At 37.9% G+C, this 15,264-nt stretch overlaps 2 protein-coding genes across 6 annotated transcripts in view; one reads left to right on the top strand and one right to left on the bottom strand.

The window, feature by feature from the left end:
- The window catches only part of PPAT (phosphoribosyl pyrophosphate amidotransferase), a 49,210-nt gene that overhangs the window by 9,754 nt on the left and 24,192 nt on the right, over window positions 1–15,264 (top strand). Inside the window, exon 1 of one of the 3 annotated variants that reach the window (XM_074822618.1) lies at window positions 6,977–7,376. The exons of the other annotated variants lie outside the window; for them this stretch is intronic. The gene's annotated coding sequence lies outside the window, so the exon portion shown is untranslated. Of the gene's footprint in view, window positions 1–6,976; window positions 7,377–15,264 lie in introns of those variants that run through there. 3 annotated transcript variants of the gene reach the window in all.
- The window catches only part of PAICS (phosphoribosylaminoimidazole carboxylase and phosphoribosylaminoimidazolesuccinocarboxamide synthase), a 41,570-nt gene that overhangs the window by 19,822 nt on the left and 6,484 nt on the right, over window positions 1–15,264 (bottom strand). For 2 of the 3 annotated variants that reach the window (XM_074822614.1, XM_074822615.1), the window contains 7 exons: window positions 12,725–13,162; window positions 11,590–11,679; window positions 10,774–10,845; window positions 6,517–6,603; window positions 3,130–3,201; window positions 2,019–2,420; window positions 564–629 (listed from right to left, as the gene is read on the bottom strand). In XM_074822614.1, coding sequence (XP_074678715.1) covers window positions 564–629; window positions 2,019–2,420; window positions 3,130–3,201; window positions 6,517–6,603; window positions 10,774–10,845; window positions 11,590–11,679; window positions 12,725–13,162 — 1,227 coding nt within the window. Of the gene's footprint in view, window positions 1–563; window positions 630–2,018; window positions 2,421–3,129; window positions 3,202–6,516; window positions 6,604–10,773; window positions 10,846–11,589; window positions 11,680–12,724; window positions 13,205–15,264 lie in introns of all 3 variants that reach the window. The other variant, XM_074822613.1, reaches the window with a different exon arrangement.

The following is a 15,264-nucleotide window of genomic DNA, read 5'->3' as shown; positions in this document are numbered from 1 at the left end:
GACCTTTCCTATATCAGATTGCATGCTGTGTATTTCCATCCATCCCTTCATTTTTCTCTCTGTGATTCTATACCATGTCTTCTCCTTGGAATAGCTGTCTTAACCTGTTTTCTCTTGTACAACATCTTAGACATTACATGTGAGACATTATATAATTGCTCCTCTCGTTTACTGTCACACAGTATAATATGAGGAAAACAACCATGACTGTGATACTGTCCCTATTTTCCTCTGAGCAACACAGGTAATTAAGACACCTTTCTAAAATCTTTTTGTCTTTTCCTTGCATGTGATTCTTATAAATCAAAGAAGTATTTTCTGATGTTTACTTCATTCATACCAGGGATGAGGACTGAAATAAAGAAATTGCAGTTTTCCTCAGGCCTACATTTTTATCAGGACTCTTCTTTTGCAGATTGTTGAGGGTGAGAGAAGAATGTTGGTTTGGAGCTTGGTGTTAAATTCTAGGATTTTTTTTTTAACTGTTTGAGTACTGGAAACTAGAATCTGGCATCCCATTCAACAGCATTGTATAGATGCTTTGAAAAGTCAGGGGCTCTTACCATCGTTCCATGTTTTTCTCTTGATACTCAAGGATCCTGTGTTTGTTGTAACATCTCCCACTGAAACTTAGAAGAGAAAAGCAAGGTGACTAAGTATTTTGCAGAGATTCTCAAGCACAATCAGTCATACACCAAAAAGCTTTATAGTACAAAAGCAAATGGATTGGGACAAGTGACCCTGGAGCAGTGAGAATCTTCTAGAAAAGCTAGGTGCTGGGTTGGCACATAAAATAAGGGTAGAGACACATTTATTTGGCAGATGCCTCAAACAGCTTAATAACTAAAGCTTCTTTCCTGAAAGGTTATTGTTTTACTGTCTCCTGCATCAGCACAGATTACACAGTCCTTTTCCAGCATCCTAAAATGTAAAACATCCAGTTTGGCTCAAATATTATTGATGTTGACAAATTCCATTCACAGAGAGCAGAAATGAGCAGTAATATCTTCAGTTTCTGGATTTGGAAGAAAATGTCTGTCTTACAAATGTGATTGAGGAAAGGAGTAAGGCAGGTAAGAAGTAGTGGTGTCATTGCATGGCTGTGTGGATGTCACTCCAGCCTCCAACTAATGGCACTACTGTATGATGCCCTTGGACACCACATTAGGACCATGATTCATGACTGAGGACAGCTGGTTTAAGGATGGATCCAGTGGTTTCTGCTCAAGCTGTCCATCTGGCCTCTGCTGCAGAAATGGTTCAAGTCCTCAGCTAACATTTGTGATGTTGCAAATTACTATCTAACACACTGAGAAAAATCAGAATTAGTTCTGGTTTACTATAACACACTGATCTCTAAGGTGCAGGGGTTAAGTTGCTTCTACAAGAGCATCTGATCTGCCTGGAGCAGGGGCAGGTGCCCCTGGAGATCAGCTGTGTGGTTCCTAGATCAGAGGTCTTTTGATACTAAAAGAGAAGCAAACTCTATTTAGAAAACTGATTCTGCTTTAGTAAAATTAATATAACAATTACAAGTGCTCAAATAAACACCACTGCCCTGGATTTTTCTCTCTCTTGACTGTGATGTGAATTGAATTAATGAAGTTTGCTTTATTGGAGCCCTTGCACTTGGCTTGATTGTTACAGATTTCCACAGTTCTAAATGGTATGGGCTTGCAGCTCTCTATCCGTAAGACTTTACATGACTGATAGATCACCTCTAAAACCTGCCACGTTTTCTGGCACCATTTTACTGTATCTCACTTAAGCTTCCAAAAGCACAAAGATCCTCCAATAACACTGAACACTTCAGGTGCTTTCACTTTTTATGTTCTCACTTCTAAACTCCTCCAAAGACCATTTCCATTCACTGAGTATTGCCTGCATGACCATGCAGATACAGGTTCTTCAATTATTTTCCCTCCCCATTCTGGCCACATATTTCACCTCCTACAGGTCAACAGGCAACTTTAAGTTTCATTTTAAGTGCTTTATCTCAGCCCTGAAGGTTTTAGTACCTGATAGGAGACTTGAACTTTCACATCCCCAGCTCGAGGGACCCAGAGGCTGTCTTCTTAAAATACAGTCTACTTCATCATAAAATCTCATTTTTCTCCTGGGATTTCCAAGATGCTCATTTTCCTTCTGCAGTGCACGGTATTCATATTTTAGGTTCTTGTACTTTGTGCGACATTGTTTCCAGTCTCTGTCTATACCACTTTTCATTAACCTCCTGGCAATTTCCTCAAATATTTCTTTATTTCTTGTGGCCCCTTCAAGCATTTGTTGTATCTTTTCATCTGACCATATGTTTATGAGAGCTCTGACTTCATTATCACTCCAGTGTTTTCCCGCTCCAGTATCATTAACTGTAATAACTTTAAAGTGATTTTGTGCTTCTTCCAAGGGAATGTGATTGTCTGAAAACATAAATGAAACAACAACTGAGTATTGCTGAATATTTGTACATTAAGATGTAATTGCAGCTAATGACTTGGTAACAAGCTGAAGGATTAATTAATGTTTATAATAATCTCTTGATTCAAAAATCTTATAATTTTACAACGTTAAATCCATACATGATTACATTCCTCTTAAGTATGCAAAACATGTAGCAAGTAAAATCTCTTGTTTCTCCAAGGCATCTAAAATTCTACATTTTGTCAGTGTAATTTTGTTGCTGCTGTTGTCAAATTAAATGTATCCAAGTGCTACATGCAGGAATGCAATAGGCCTTAAGCTTTAAAGCAACAAAATATCAGCATTGATAAGAAAATGGCTTTCCAGTATGGTTTCAACTTAGGCAAGGCAAAATATCATGCAAATGAAAATGCTACTGGGAATTCAATTGAAGAAAAAAATCTTACCTACATATTCAGAAGTAGGCAGGTGCTGCTCATCAGGTAAGTATAGAATGCAAAGTTGAACTACAGTTTTAATGCGAGTTTTGCTTGTGACAGGGAATAGAGTTATGAAACTGATTTTTTAAGTTTAGTGATAAAGCTAGACTGGAGTCAGAAGTAGAAAAGTAGAGCTGCGTTTACAGTAGAGTTTTGGTGGCTCCAGCTTTGGTACTGAAATTACAATGAGATTTTGCTTCAGAATAAATACATGGAAATTAGTACTCACCTGTCCCAACCATCCGTTTTGCTACTGGCGTACAAGATCTGTCTTCTGAGGTAGTGCTTATAGAATCATCATCTATAGAAACACACAGTTTTAAATAAAATAGACTTGGACTTAGACAGTTAAATTGCTAACGTTATTGTTATTCTCTGCAGGTAACACCTATCTTCAATTAAAAATGTCATAACCCATTAATTTAACCCATTAGTTATAACAAGTCTTCTACCACATGCCTCCCTAAATCAAATTATTTATTGGCATTTCTTGTAAGCCCTTTCTTTCTGCCTGTGCATTCCCCAAAAGGTAGCTGTGGATGCAACACAGACTTAAAATATTTGGTTAAACACGTAGGCATACGTGGTTGGTTTGTATCTCACATATAAGTCAATTTGCATACCATGTTTGTATACACTGGTTAGGACAGGTGTGCCTTCCAGGTTTTTTCCTAGGCGATGTGGGCAGGGCAGGCTCAGTGAGGCTTTGGTGCCATTTGTAAGGGCATGCGTCTGCAGATTCACTCATGCCTAACAGAGCTTGGGCTGCAGCCTTTCCCTTTGTGGGGTCATGCATGCTCCCCCAGTTCTGTCACGAAATGAGCCGGGACTTGGGCCCTAGAAGACCACGGCCCCCCTCTCGACTTTGGAAGCTGTGCACATGACTGCACAGATGCCTCGGGTGCGATGAGGAGGAGTGAGAGGCATAGGCACCTGTTGGCAAACCTGCATGCCGTGTGGTTTTGTATAAGCTGCATTTCATACTGCTGATGGGGCTTTTCTCAGATCTTTGTGACTTTCCCTGGTACAGCAGAAAGAAACTGAAGAAAGACCTTTGCTCCTTGTTCCTACTTGTTTTCCTCTATTCAGGATTCGTTTTTACCACACGAAAAAAAAAAAGAAAAAAAGTGGTTTAGAGTCCATTTTAGTAAGCTTCCATGGTGGGTTACAAACCTGGGCTTTGAGGTGTGCCTTCCTCTGATTCTGGGAGGGAGGGGAGGGGGGATGTTAGGTTTTGTGGGGAAGGTTGCATATGTCTGCCTTCCTTTAGGAGACAGCCATGTTTATTTACTTTGGGGTGAAAGTCTAGTCACTGATACAGAGCTTTTGTGATGGAGATAACATAAGCAGAAGAAAAATTGGAAAACAAACAATTCATTAAAGTTTTTATGGAAATCTTTAGCTTCAGCTTAAATTGCCCTTTCTATGTGTAGGGATGGTTCTATCCGAAACTACTCTATGTGGCTTGAATGACAAAATAGGAAAGACAGAAGAACTATTTTTTTATTCTACCAGCATCTGAGTTCTCTACGAAATTACATCTCTTAACAGGATAGAAACATCATTATATTATTTTTCTGCATGTCTACATGCCAGGTTTTTTCTTCCCTCTGCAGAGCTGAGGCTATAATAGCTTTGCACTCTTTTGCAGCATAAAAACTTCCCTTCAGAAGTAAAATTCAGGAGCCCTCAGAATTACTGAAATCATCTATGGACACAAAAACCCAGGTCTGGTGACTCTGGGCTCATTTCCTCATGCTTGGACTTGTCTGAGACTGAAAGTTCACTTTTTTGTGGAATTACTTTTTGGGTTGGGAGGGAGAGAGAGACTAGTTCTCATTGTTTTGGTAGGAGATGTCATAGACCAATTACCTTCAATACAGTTCTCGGTAAAGGGTAGAAGTAAATGTTCCTTACATGTTTTGAAAAACTGAGTGCATGGTTTAGACTGTTAGAAATAAGAGATTGTTGGTAAATAAGCAGGTTCATTTGATGTGCTTTCTATAATGGTACTTGCTAACATATCCACAGAGTAGTACTTGGAATTTGTATTTGCTTTATAACTTGCTTTCTCTTAAGTGATTTGGCAAATACTTTTTTTCATAAGCCATATGCAGGAATAAATTTTATACCTGTGGTAAACTTAGAATCAGAAATTATACTCTCATAAGCATGTGTATGTGATTTACTTGGGGTACTAGAAAAAAAAAGTGTTTTTCCATAAATAGGCTACCTTATAACTCTTAAGAAAATTCTTGCATCTTCCTTTAATACTTGCAGCTATTAGAAATACAATCCAGGACGAAAATGGAGCAGTAAGTCTACTCCTAGGCTCTTAAAGAACTTTTTTTCTTTTTTCAACCTATTACCAAAAAACCCCATGGCTTTCATTTATGTGCTCATTCCCTCTACCTTGCTCTCTAATCTCCTTCTGCCTTTGGCAATGGAACTTGTGTACTGCTAACTTGTGTGATTACTGTCCTCAATTGGATATTACATGACAGGAACAGGGAATTTGTGTGTATAAGGCAGCCAGTTGATTTGCATGACATTTTATTCTGTGTGTATTGTGTATGAACTCTTCTCTTTGCATTAGTTTGACCTCGCTATGTCTCTGAACTTTCAGGGACACAGATTTACTTTATCCTCAAAGTAACTTGTGTCATTGCTGTGATGGCATTGCTCTGATGTTGTCCTCAGTGTCATACTCGTTACAGTTGTCTTTCATAATCAAGATCAGCCTATGCAAACAGTTGTAAAAGCTGTGTTGGATAGCGTGTCTCAACACCCAAACTCCAGAAAACATAATTGCTGAGAAGGAAGCTCTTGCCCGGATCACAGAAATAGTGATGCATACAATGTAAAAGGCCAATGAATTGTTGTTCACAGAATCATTATAATAGATTTTTATTCTTTCCATTAACTTCGGGGTACAAAGAGCACTACTGTAAAGCATATTTTGATCCAGGATGTCAGGTCAATAGATTTCAATGTCATCATTATTTCTTCTGATGCCTTTTTTCCATGACCTTCCATGATTTCTATGCTCATTTATTCCAGAAGATTAATATTCCTACTGTATTCTAATGTTAAATTTTAATGTTTTTAATAAAACAAATCTTCTCCTGAATACTTGTCACTGAATGTATGACTTCTACGTATTGCTGAGGCTCTGATTTGAGTTTTACTTGTAAAATGATTCAGAATATTTATGGCAATTGTTTGATAGTGAATAGTCTGAAATTAAATGCACTGTCATGAAGTAGTTTGAAAAGACAGACAAGGTATAAACTGTTCAGTGTTTCTGAGACAGCTATTTAGCTCTTCAGTTTATTCTCTCTAGCAACTGCGTATGAAAAAGAACAGTATTTGTGTCACAATCAAATGCAGACTTATCACATCTAGCATAATGGGGAGTGTGTTGTCTGGAAAAATAAGATCTTACTATTAACTGGGGGAAGGAGATACATTTTTGCACTGTGAAATCAAACAAAAAACAGATTTTATCACAATCTAGAAGTACAACAGATATAATGTTCAGAAATAACATAGAAATCTGCAGTTCCCAGTAAAGTAGAATGTGCTGTTATAACATCAAGACACAGTCTTGACCTACCTATGTCAATCGTCTCCTTCTTTATTTGTGTAGCTCCCAGAGCTGCCGGGGTGGAGTTGGTAAAGTCCCCCTCACCTTCAGGGATTTCTGTAAAAAAAAAATTTACAGAGTTCTTATTAACTAAACAAGTCTTGAGTTATGTCTTGAGACTCACCAACTTCAGAACGCCATTAATGATAACTACTGTTACAGATTTCATCTCTTAATACATTAAAGCTGCCACTTCTCTGCAGTAGTGGGCTTAAGAGCAGAGTGTGTGCACTTATATATCAAAATAAATCCAGAACACCACTTAACAGCTCTATAATATAAGTTTATGGATTAAATGTGCAAAAGTTATTTAAATCTGGGTCAGAATTTGTAGAGTGATTTGCTGATTATGGTTGTAAGATGTGTAGTAACTCATGAATCTCTATGCAGCAGAACAGGCAAGACGGTGACTTTCACAAAGGGTGCTTCAATACGTACTGAAATTATTGAAAGAGTCCCAAGCAACTGATGCCAAGAGTCACTGAATTAGCCCCAAAAGGGGCAAGGATCCTGACATTGCATCAGGGTGAAGTGCCTGGACGATGGAACTGGAAGGCTGCCTGCCTGCGTGATAAAGACAAGCTACTAAATGACTGTCCTGAGAGCATCCCCCCTGCTGCAGCTTGCGAGGGCTTTACATCATGCAGGTGGGCCCCGGCTCTGGACATGGTGACAGAGGTGTCCCTGGGCTCCCCTCTGCAGGGAGGAGATCTCCGCTCCTCTGCCATTGGCCCTCTGGTGTTTAAGGGACAGCTCCACCCCTCCCAGATGGACCGATGGACAGCTGGATGATGCAAGTGGTCTTTCCAATCCTTGATCCTCATTTCCAGGTGAGGACACTGCTGTACAGAGATTAAATGGTGAAGGCCACACTGTGGATCGATGGCAGCAGTTTCTGGCTCCCAGCCTGTTCTCAGTCCATTCAAGAATATTGCCCCTAAACATTGAGCAATAAAGCATAATCTAGAGCCATTTTATTAAAAATTACCCCCAAATCAATACGGCCTTGTTTGCATCGGACATTCTTTATGATGTGACCAGCATCATGTGCCTGTTTTTTTGTTTTTTTCCTTAGTGAGCCAAGAATGTGGGTAGGGAGCCTGGCTTTTTTTCTAAGCCACCGTTCAGAGCTTTTGGAGGGAGGGCACGAGGAGGGCAAGACTGCACCAAACAGAATAAACCATCGACAGTTTCTGGCATGGATAAAACACAGTGGCTCCATCCACATTGTTTAGTGAAGCTATAGACAGTTGCCAGCAAATATGTTTAATCTCTACTTAGTGTTTGAAGCATTGCTCATAAGGCCACCAGAGCAATGCTGTCGCAGTCTTTCCTTTTACCCCCTCAGACTGATACAAGCTCTGTTCTCTTTTGGCATTCTGTCGCTATCACTATTTATCCTGTTTTCTGGCTCGTGAGGCAAGATTAGTAATTTATCTCCTAATCCTTACTCTCATGTGTGTCTCGTATAGTATAAAAGGGGAGTTGGAAATGTGAAAGCTAGAGAAAATTTTCAGTGTGTGGCCTGTGTTTACTCTCCAACAGCTTACGTAGTTGCTGCTGTCTCTGTCATGCAGATTGATGAGACTGGATATAGACAATTTGGATTCAAGGTTAGGAGTTTGTGTCTCCAGCCCAAGTATGTATGCCTTGGGCTAAGCCAGTGAATAATCAAGAACTTTTTGGTTTGCACTTCTCAGAAACACTCTACTTCACACCAGCCTGGGGCATATGTATTAAAATATTATCTTTTGACTTTATATCTGTACATTTTAAAATTCCAAGCACACAACTGTAAGTGTTCAAGCCAACATAAGTGCCTGAGTATGTACCAACTTAAGATCTTAACTTTAAACAACAGATTTTTAAAAAGCCCTCGCTTAGGAATGTATCTTGTCAGTGTCATGCCTTACTCCAAATTTGTTCTGAGAAAGACATGCAGGGCACCAAAAATCCTAAAAAATAATGACAAGAAAAGGCATTTGTTTGAAGCAAAATACTTACTGTAGATATTTTTTAAGAACATCATGCTACTGGCATTCCTTACAATCTTGTTTTCATCTCCACCGTTGTTCCCTGGCACTTCAGATTTAATCAAACACTGATATACAATCTGTGGTCGTACTGCAAAGTCTGACCCATGTGGAATGTGCACGTACGACTTACTACTGCCTGTGCAAACTGAAGCAATTGGCTCTTCTGAATAGAATTCAGGAATTAACTGCCCTTAAAAGTGATCCCATGAAATAGAAAACATCAGTCAAAATAACTAAATATGGTTTTATTTCCAGATTGATTTCATATGGATATTTTTTACCAGAAAAGAGAAAAATTTACAGTGGCCCCAGCCTTTCCTAGCCTGCTTTCACTAAAACCTGTATGGGTTTGTAATTGCTGTGATGCTCTTGCACCCTCTCCTGGCCAGCCTGTTGAGAAAGCGGCTCCAGGGCAGCACGGCCAGAGAAAGGTCAGTAAACTGCTACAGTGCGTAGGAGAACATGTAAGGATTTATGTACCTGTCTTTTCCTTCTCAGGTGGACATTTTCTGCCCTTTGAGTAGTAAATACATGTGGGCAGAGGAGAAAAACAATAACATCCAATAACTAGGTATTTTCCTGAAACTGATATATTTGTCTTTTGACTAATACCATCTTAATTTTTTTCCTTATGGCAAACCTGATTGGACTGTTTATAAAGATTGGCAGTGGTGACAATGTTACAGTGGCTAATAACTCAGATTCACGTGTAAGATCGTGAGAAGCACATGCACTTCTGAGGCAGCTTGTGCACCTCTGTGCATTTATGCAGCTGCGGTTGTCAGAAAGCAGATGTCTACCCAGGCTAGCTAGTATATCTCTAGACAAGTGTATGTATAACTCTGACTGTGGAGTACATTAACTCCATGTACTAATTAGGAAGATACCCTGATACAAAGTTTAACAGAATTTCTAAATTCTTATTTATGTCAAATTGTGTTATTTTATGAATTTTTTTTAAAGGCACGAGTATATATGAATTATAATTAGATGCTTTTTGAGAAACAGTTTTCTACAGAAGTTCTGTTGAATATGGAGTAGTCCTTAAGAAGTCATATCCTAAAGGCTATCAATTGTCAGACATCTAGTGGTATCAAAGAACCAATGTAATATATCACTGCCTGATTTCCTTTTTCACTGTTTATCAGCAAGTAAATTTATGAATACAGAGGCACATACAATCTCTTTACTTACCAGTTTTTCACTTGAAATCTGTTTGAACTGTCTAAGAAAGGCATGTACCACCGTTAGAGAATAAAGGGTCTCCATGATACTGTAACATAAACAACGTGCATCTTTTCTCTGCTTTATGTAATACCTAATTATGTTACCATTAATAACGTTAAAGTCTAGGTGCTTTTTACCACCTGTGATAAAATAATTTGAGTCTGTATTGTTCATTTGGGAATGAGGGAAAGAATTTTGGAAACAGAAACTGCATCTCTTCATGATAGAGTGCTGTGGTTTTGCTTTTTTTCCCCACAGAAGTTTGAACAGTAGTCTTTAGAGTGGATAGGCTGAGCAGAGACACTTCTGAACACTTGCTATTTTAATCTTTCCCCACAAAATCAGATTGCCATTAAAATTACCCAGAAACAAACAAAATATACAGTTAAAATACATATATTTGAGAAGGGAAATGGTAACCAAGGTAAGCTGTAGATGTCTTAACACCTACACTTATCCTAAATGAATGTTCAAGTGTCAAAAATGAGTACTCAGAACTTTACTAGAATAACTTGTTTGGAAGTTTGCAATCCAAAAAGTTACAATATTACATAGCTGCAGGCAGTTGAAAACCATGTCAGATGATACTTTAGTGGCAGTGCTGAATCTGTGTAGTATTACAGTTCGTGTCTGTGTAGTAATTTTACTTGACGATGGGAAGAAATGGAATTTGATGCATTTTACAAGTAGTCTTTAACTAGATCTCACAAAGTACCGTTTATGATTTCTTTCATATTTTCTCTCTCTCAAAATGAGGTCCCTACAGGCAATGCACTTTTCATGACAACCTGTTTTTCTCCAATGAATGCTTCAAGTGCCCATGGTGATCTGGTAAAAGGCCAGTTATATATTTCTTTGTTAGTAAATTTAAATTAATAAATGTAATTGCTCTTGGATGGTGAAACAAAAATGCTACTGTCCAGTATACCTCAAATTACCTCTCATGATGTCGTTACTTACTTACTTGTCATAGCTGTTTCTTTCGTTATATGCAGAGCTGCCCGATTCTCTGGAGTAGTATTTACAGTAACATCATCTGTCAGAAGATTTTTAATTTGATATTAAAATCCTTCAAGTTCACATTAGACCATTTTAAATTCTGTAAGACTACTCCTTAATGTCTAATTTAGACCACATTCTGCCTCATGCTACTGAAAGAGATCATGAGGTCCTCTGTTGTAAAGAGTCAAGTCTGTCAGCCTTTGAGACTGTGTCTCTAGCTGAATGTTAAATTCCTGCTTTCCCTGAAAGCTGTAAACTTCAGATGTAAACCAAGTTTCTTTGTAAAGAGCGTATGACCTTCATATTCAGTGCTAGTAGTGATACTCTAAAATGAAGTTTTCATCCCCTAACATGAGTATTTACACAATTATATTAAATGCTGATGACATATTGTGAAAAGAGAATACCATTACTAGTTCATGCACAGGAGACTGAACAATTCTAAACCTTGGGAAGACATAGTAAGTAAAAGTAAATGCAGTAATAAATTGCACCCAACTTGCTTAAACCAATAGTTTCTTCTTCTTTACATCTTGGGTCATGAATCTTTGAAAAGATTACTTACTAGACTGTTTTTATCAAATTTAGCAGAGCACTGTAAATGTGCACATATGCCTGTATTGAAAGTATGGTTTTCACTATGACATTATCTCCTGCTTGTAAGTTTTTTAGGCCTCTGCATTTTCTAACTGTAATTATAACAGGGGCCTATTTTAGAAATCCATCTTAACTTACTAAATTTAGGGATTTATATAAAATAGAAGACTTTTCAGTTTACCTGAGTCAGAAACTTTCTTTATATCTGCAACCTGTAGGTCTTCTGACATATTACTAACAGAGTCCTCTTCACCTGTGTCTCCAGGCATTTCTGCATAAATAATGCTATGTTAATTAGGGCACCACATTTGTGTACTACGTAAGAACACCTGTGCTGTGTCAAATCACAAGATCTGTCCAACCTAGGATGCTCTTTATGCCATCAGGCAGTAGTAGATGCATTAGTAAAAAGCCTAGAAATGGCAACTGAAGAGTGAATCTTCCCCCAAAATGTTCTCATAGTTTTCAGCCAGACACTGAGTGTTCTATTTTTCTTGACTTCTTCAATTAATTTACTAACTTCTAGTCTTATATTTGGCCACATTAATATCATTCCCTGTGTAGGATTCTTACTGTGTAATAAAGAGTTTTATGTTTAATTCTGTTCTTAAACAGGCATGTTTCTGGTTGAACATACCAATAAAAAATGTTTTAACTCCTGGGTAGTGTAGGTTCATCAGTCTGCTCTTAATTCTGCATCAATCCATCCATTACCAATTTATTTGTCAGTAACCACACAAAAATAAAGGCAAGTTCTGCCAGCATTCTTGGTGCTATTCATTTTGCTATTTTCACAATAGTTGTCTCACTAGTTTGTGAGTCTTGCTCCAAAGGCCAGTAAAACTGGGCTATTTGAGACCATAAGAGAAAGACAGTTTAAATGTTAATTTTTTAACCAATGTCTATAACAACAGGCTTCTTTTGCTCAATGCCTTCACTTTTCCAGTAACACAGTCTGACCATCTCTCTGATCCATTTTTTAATCTAAGCTGTAAACAATCTCTTCTGCCATGATTTTGACTGGAATGGTCTCTCTGTATCACTTTATCATATCCTGTGTTTTCATCTTTTTTTTCCTCCTTTTGTTTCTCAGTTCTATTAAAAAAAGTTCAGGGCAATCACTCAATTTGAAAGATGACCTTATAATGTAAACCAAAACTACTAGACAAAATAGTAAATTTCCACTCAGTGTTTTTTTTTACCCCCAGCAAATTGGTTAATCTAGCTGGTTGCTTTTTGGGGGGTTCTTTTAAGGTTTCTCTAGTGCTGGAAAACTAAAAAAAATAAAATGATATATGGGTAGCTGAAGTACTTACCTATGGAGTCCTTTTCTGACTTTGCTTCTGTCCATTCTGGAGGCCTCTCACTTTCATCATTATCTGATTTACTTGCTTGTTCCATGGTGCTGTGCCCCAGAATAGCATCCAGTTCATTAAAAAATTTCATACTTTTACTTGTACTCCCTGAGTCTTGGGCACTTTTTACACTCTTGTATTCATGTTTCAGATTTTTGTATTTTGTCCTGCACTGCTTCCAGTCCCTGTCAATTCCAAACTTTTGAAGTCTAGCAGCAACCTGTTCAAATATTCTTTTATTTCTCACTGTCCCCTCCAGTTGTTGTTGGATATTTTTTTCTGACCATATGCGTATCAAAGCTCTGACTTCATTAACAGTCCAGTGTTTTCCTCCTTCATTTGCTACTGTTGGAATAAAAGCCGGTGTTTTGGAAGCCTGTATTGCTGACGTTGGGTTACCTGCATCGTGTGGGGTAGGGGAGAGACACAGATACAGGTTACCTGCATTGGGTGGTTGGGGTGGAGAAGGGATAGAGAGAATGAGAGTGAAGTATGCTGTTTCGTCATGACTTGTTTCTCCAAAGAAAGATGGAGCAGAGGTGACATTAAAATCAAGCTATTTGTTATTAATTCGTCAGCATTTTTGTTAATTCTGACATCATCTTGAAAACCGATATTAAGATAGTGCATGTACATTTAATTAAGAGGAACATTTTTTTCTTCTGTGCCCAAATACACTGAACTTTTACTTGTAACACCTTAGAGAATAACCCATGAGCCATTTTGTCATTCAGACATTAGAGAGGAGAAGAGTGCTGTTTGGAAGATACAAAGTGCTGCATTAGCACAGTAATAAATTGGGCCCTGAATCACTGACATTATCATCAAGACTTATCTTTTGTTCATGCAGTACCTTTGGTTTTACATACATGGAGAGATTTAAACCAGGTAAGGATCTGAAGAATCTGATCCTTAACTCTTAACAAAGCACCCGATTTGTGGGGAGCTGAGGAATGGAGAATTTTGCCTTAAGTCATACAAGAACATTTGTGTGATAACGAACCTGGTTCTCATGGTACAGAACTTTCACCTTCCTCACTGCAGGTCAATCAAAAATATTTGGCGTTTTTTTTAGTAAAAATTAAAGTCTGAGTTATCTTACTCTGCAGAACTAATAAATTTTTACATTTCCTCCACTCTTCAACTTTATAATATTGGGACTTAAAGGATACCATGCAATTACTTAAAACACTGAAATACGATCTCTCACAGTTTTTTAATGTTTCTTTGTTTCTAATTATGAATTTCCTTTAAGACTTCATTTTGATTATCTAATTAGTTTGGAAAGTAGTTTCTCATGCATTTTCTAAATCTTTGCAAAAATAACTATTTAAAAACCCACAATTCTAGTGCTTCATCAAAGATAGCAAACATGAAAGTGGACAGTAACTGACACAGTTTTTTGCAATCATACTGAAGTGATAACTGCCTTTGCTAATGTCTTATTCTAAAAGGGCAAGCAAGGTTATGGGAGTTGGATACTTTATAATCACTGAGCTTTGAATGCTGGCAAAAATATTTGACCTTTGCATGTACATACAGCTTCAGTGGAGCATACTTGTGTATAACCATCTGTCTGGGGACAAACTTGTCCTAGATAGAGGCATTCTTTGCTAGTCTCAGTAGTTCATTCCAGTTGTGAAAAAACTGTACTAACAGATACCAGTTTTTTCCCTGTTAGTCCTGTGTTAATCAGGACTCTGCAGCAACCAGGTCACCGCTATGTTGTTGAGGAGGGTAATTTTCAGGTGACATATCAATTATACTTTCTTCATTTCTTCCTGAGGGAGTGAAAGAAAATGCTTGTTTACAGGTGAATGCAACCATAGGCATTGCCACGGTTGACAACTGCCAACATCTGATAGGCTTGATGCAGTCTATGCTTGGTGCTACCGGGAGTATTTCAACTATCTGTATTTCTGGAGTGGTTCATTCTTCACTACCAGAGAGTGCCATGGAGACCAGAGAGAACAGGCCCAGGGGAAGAAAAAAGGAAGAGGAATGCGGAAGGTGCTCCCTGCAACTTCCCAGTCAAAGCCATAGAGTATGGGGCAATCTGGGAGGGACAAGGTTTCTTTAGTTTTTGTGTAGACCAGTATTTCTCACTAGTAAGTTCATTCACAACGGAGCTCACTTTCTGTTGTGGGTATTAGTTCAAATGAGTTCTAGTGATTCAGTGTATTGCGCATTCATTCTGCTGTTTGCAGAGTGGAAAACGGTGGCTTTGTTTGTTCCTCGTTCCCTTTAAAAAACATTGTGATTCAAAATATCCTACCCACAGGCACTGCTTTGAAACAAAGTTGTTACAGCCACTGTGAAAATTTTTATGTCTCAAATGTATTTTAGCTCTAATTTATTTTAAATTGTTAAGATATACATTATGTTTTTATTTGAAAGATGTGTTTATGCCATATTTGATTTTTTCCTAAGCTTCCTCAAAATGAGAAATCTGCTGAAATGAAACAAAAATATTACACAATATAGATACAAAGGACTCAATG

This window comes from Strix aluco, chromosome 4 (genome assembly GCF_031877795.1).
Source record: "Strix aluco isolate bStrAlu1 chromosome 4, bStrAlu1.hap1, whole genome shotgun sequence".
In the NCBI taxonomy this organism is placed as follows: domain Eukaryota; kingdom Metazoa; phylum Chordata; class Aves; order Strigiformes; family Strigidae; genus Strix; species Strix aluco.
This window is presented reverse-complemented; position numbering and strand designations above follow the sequence as displayed.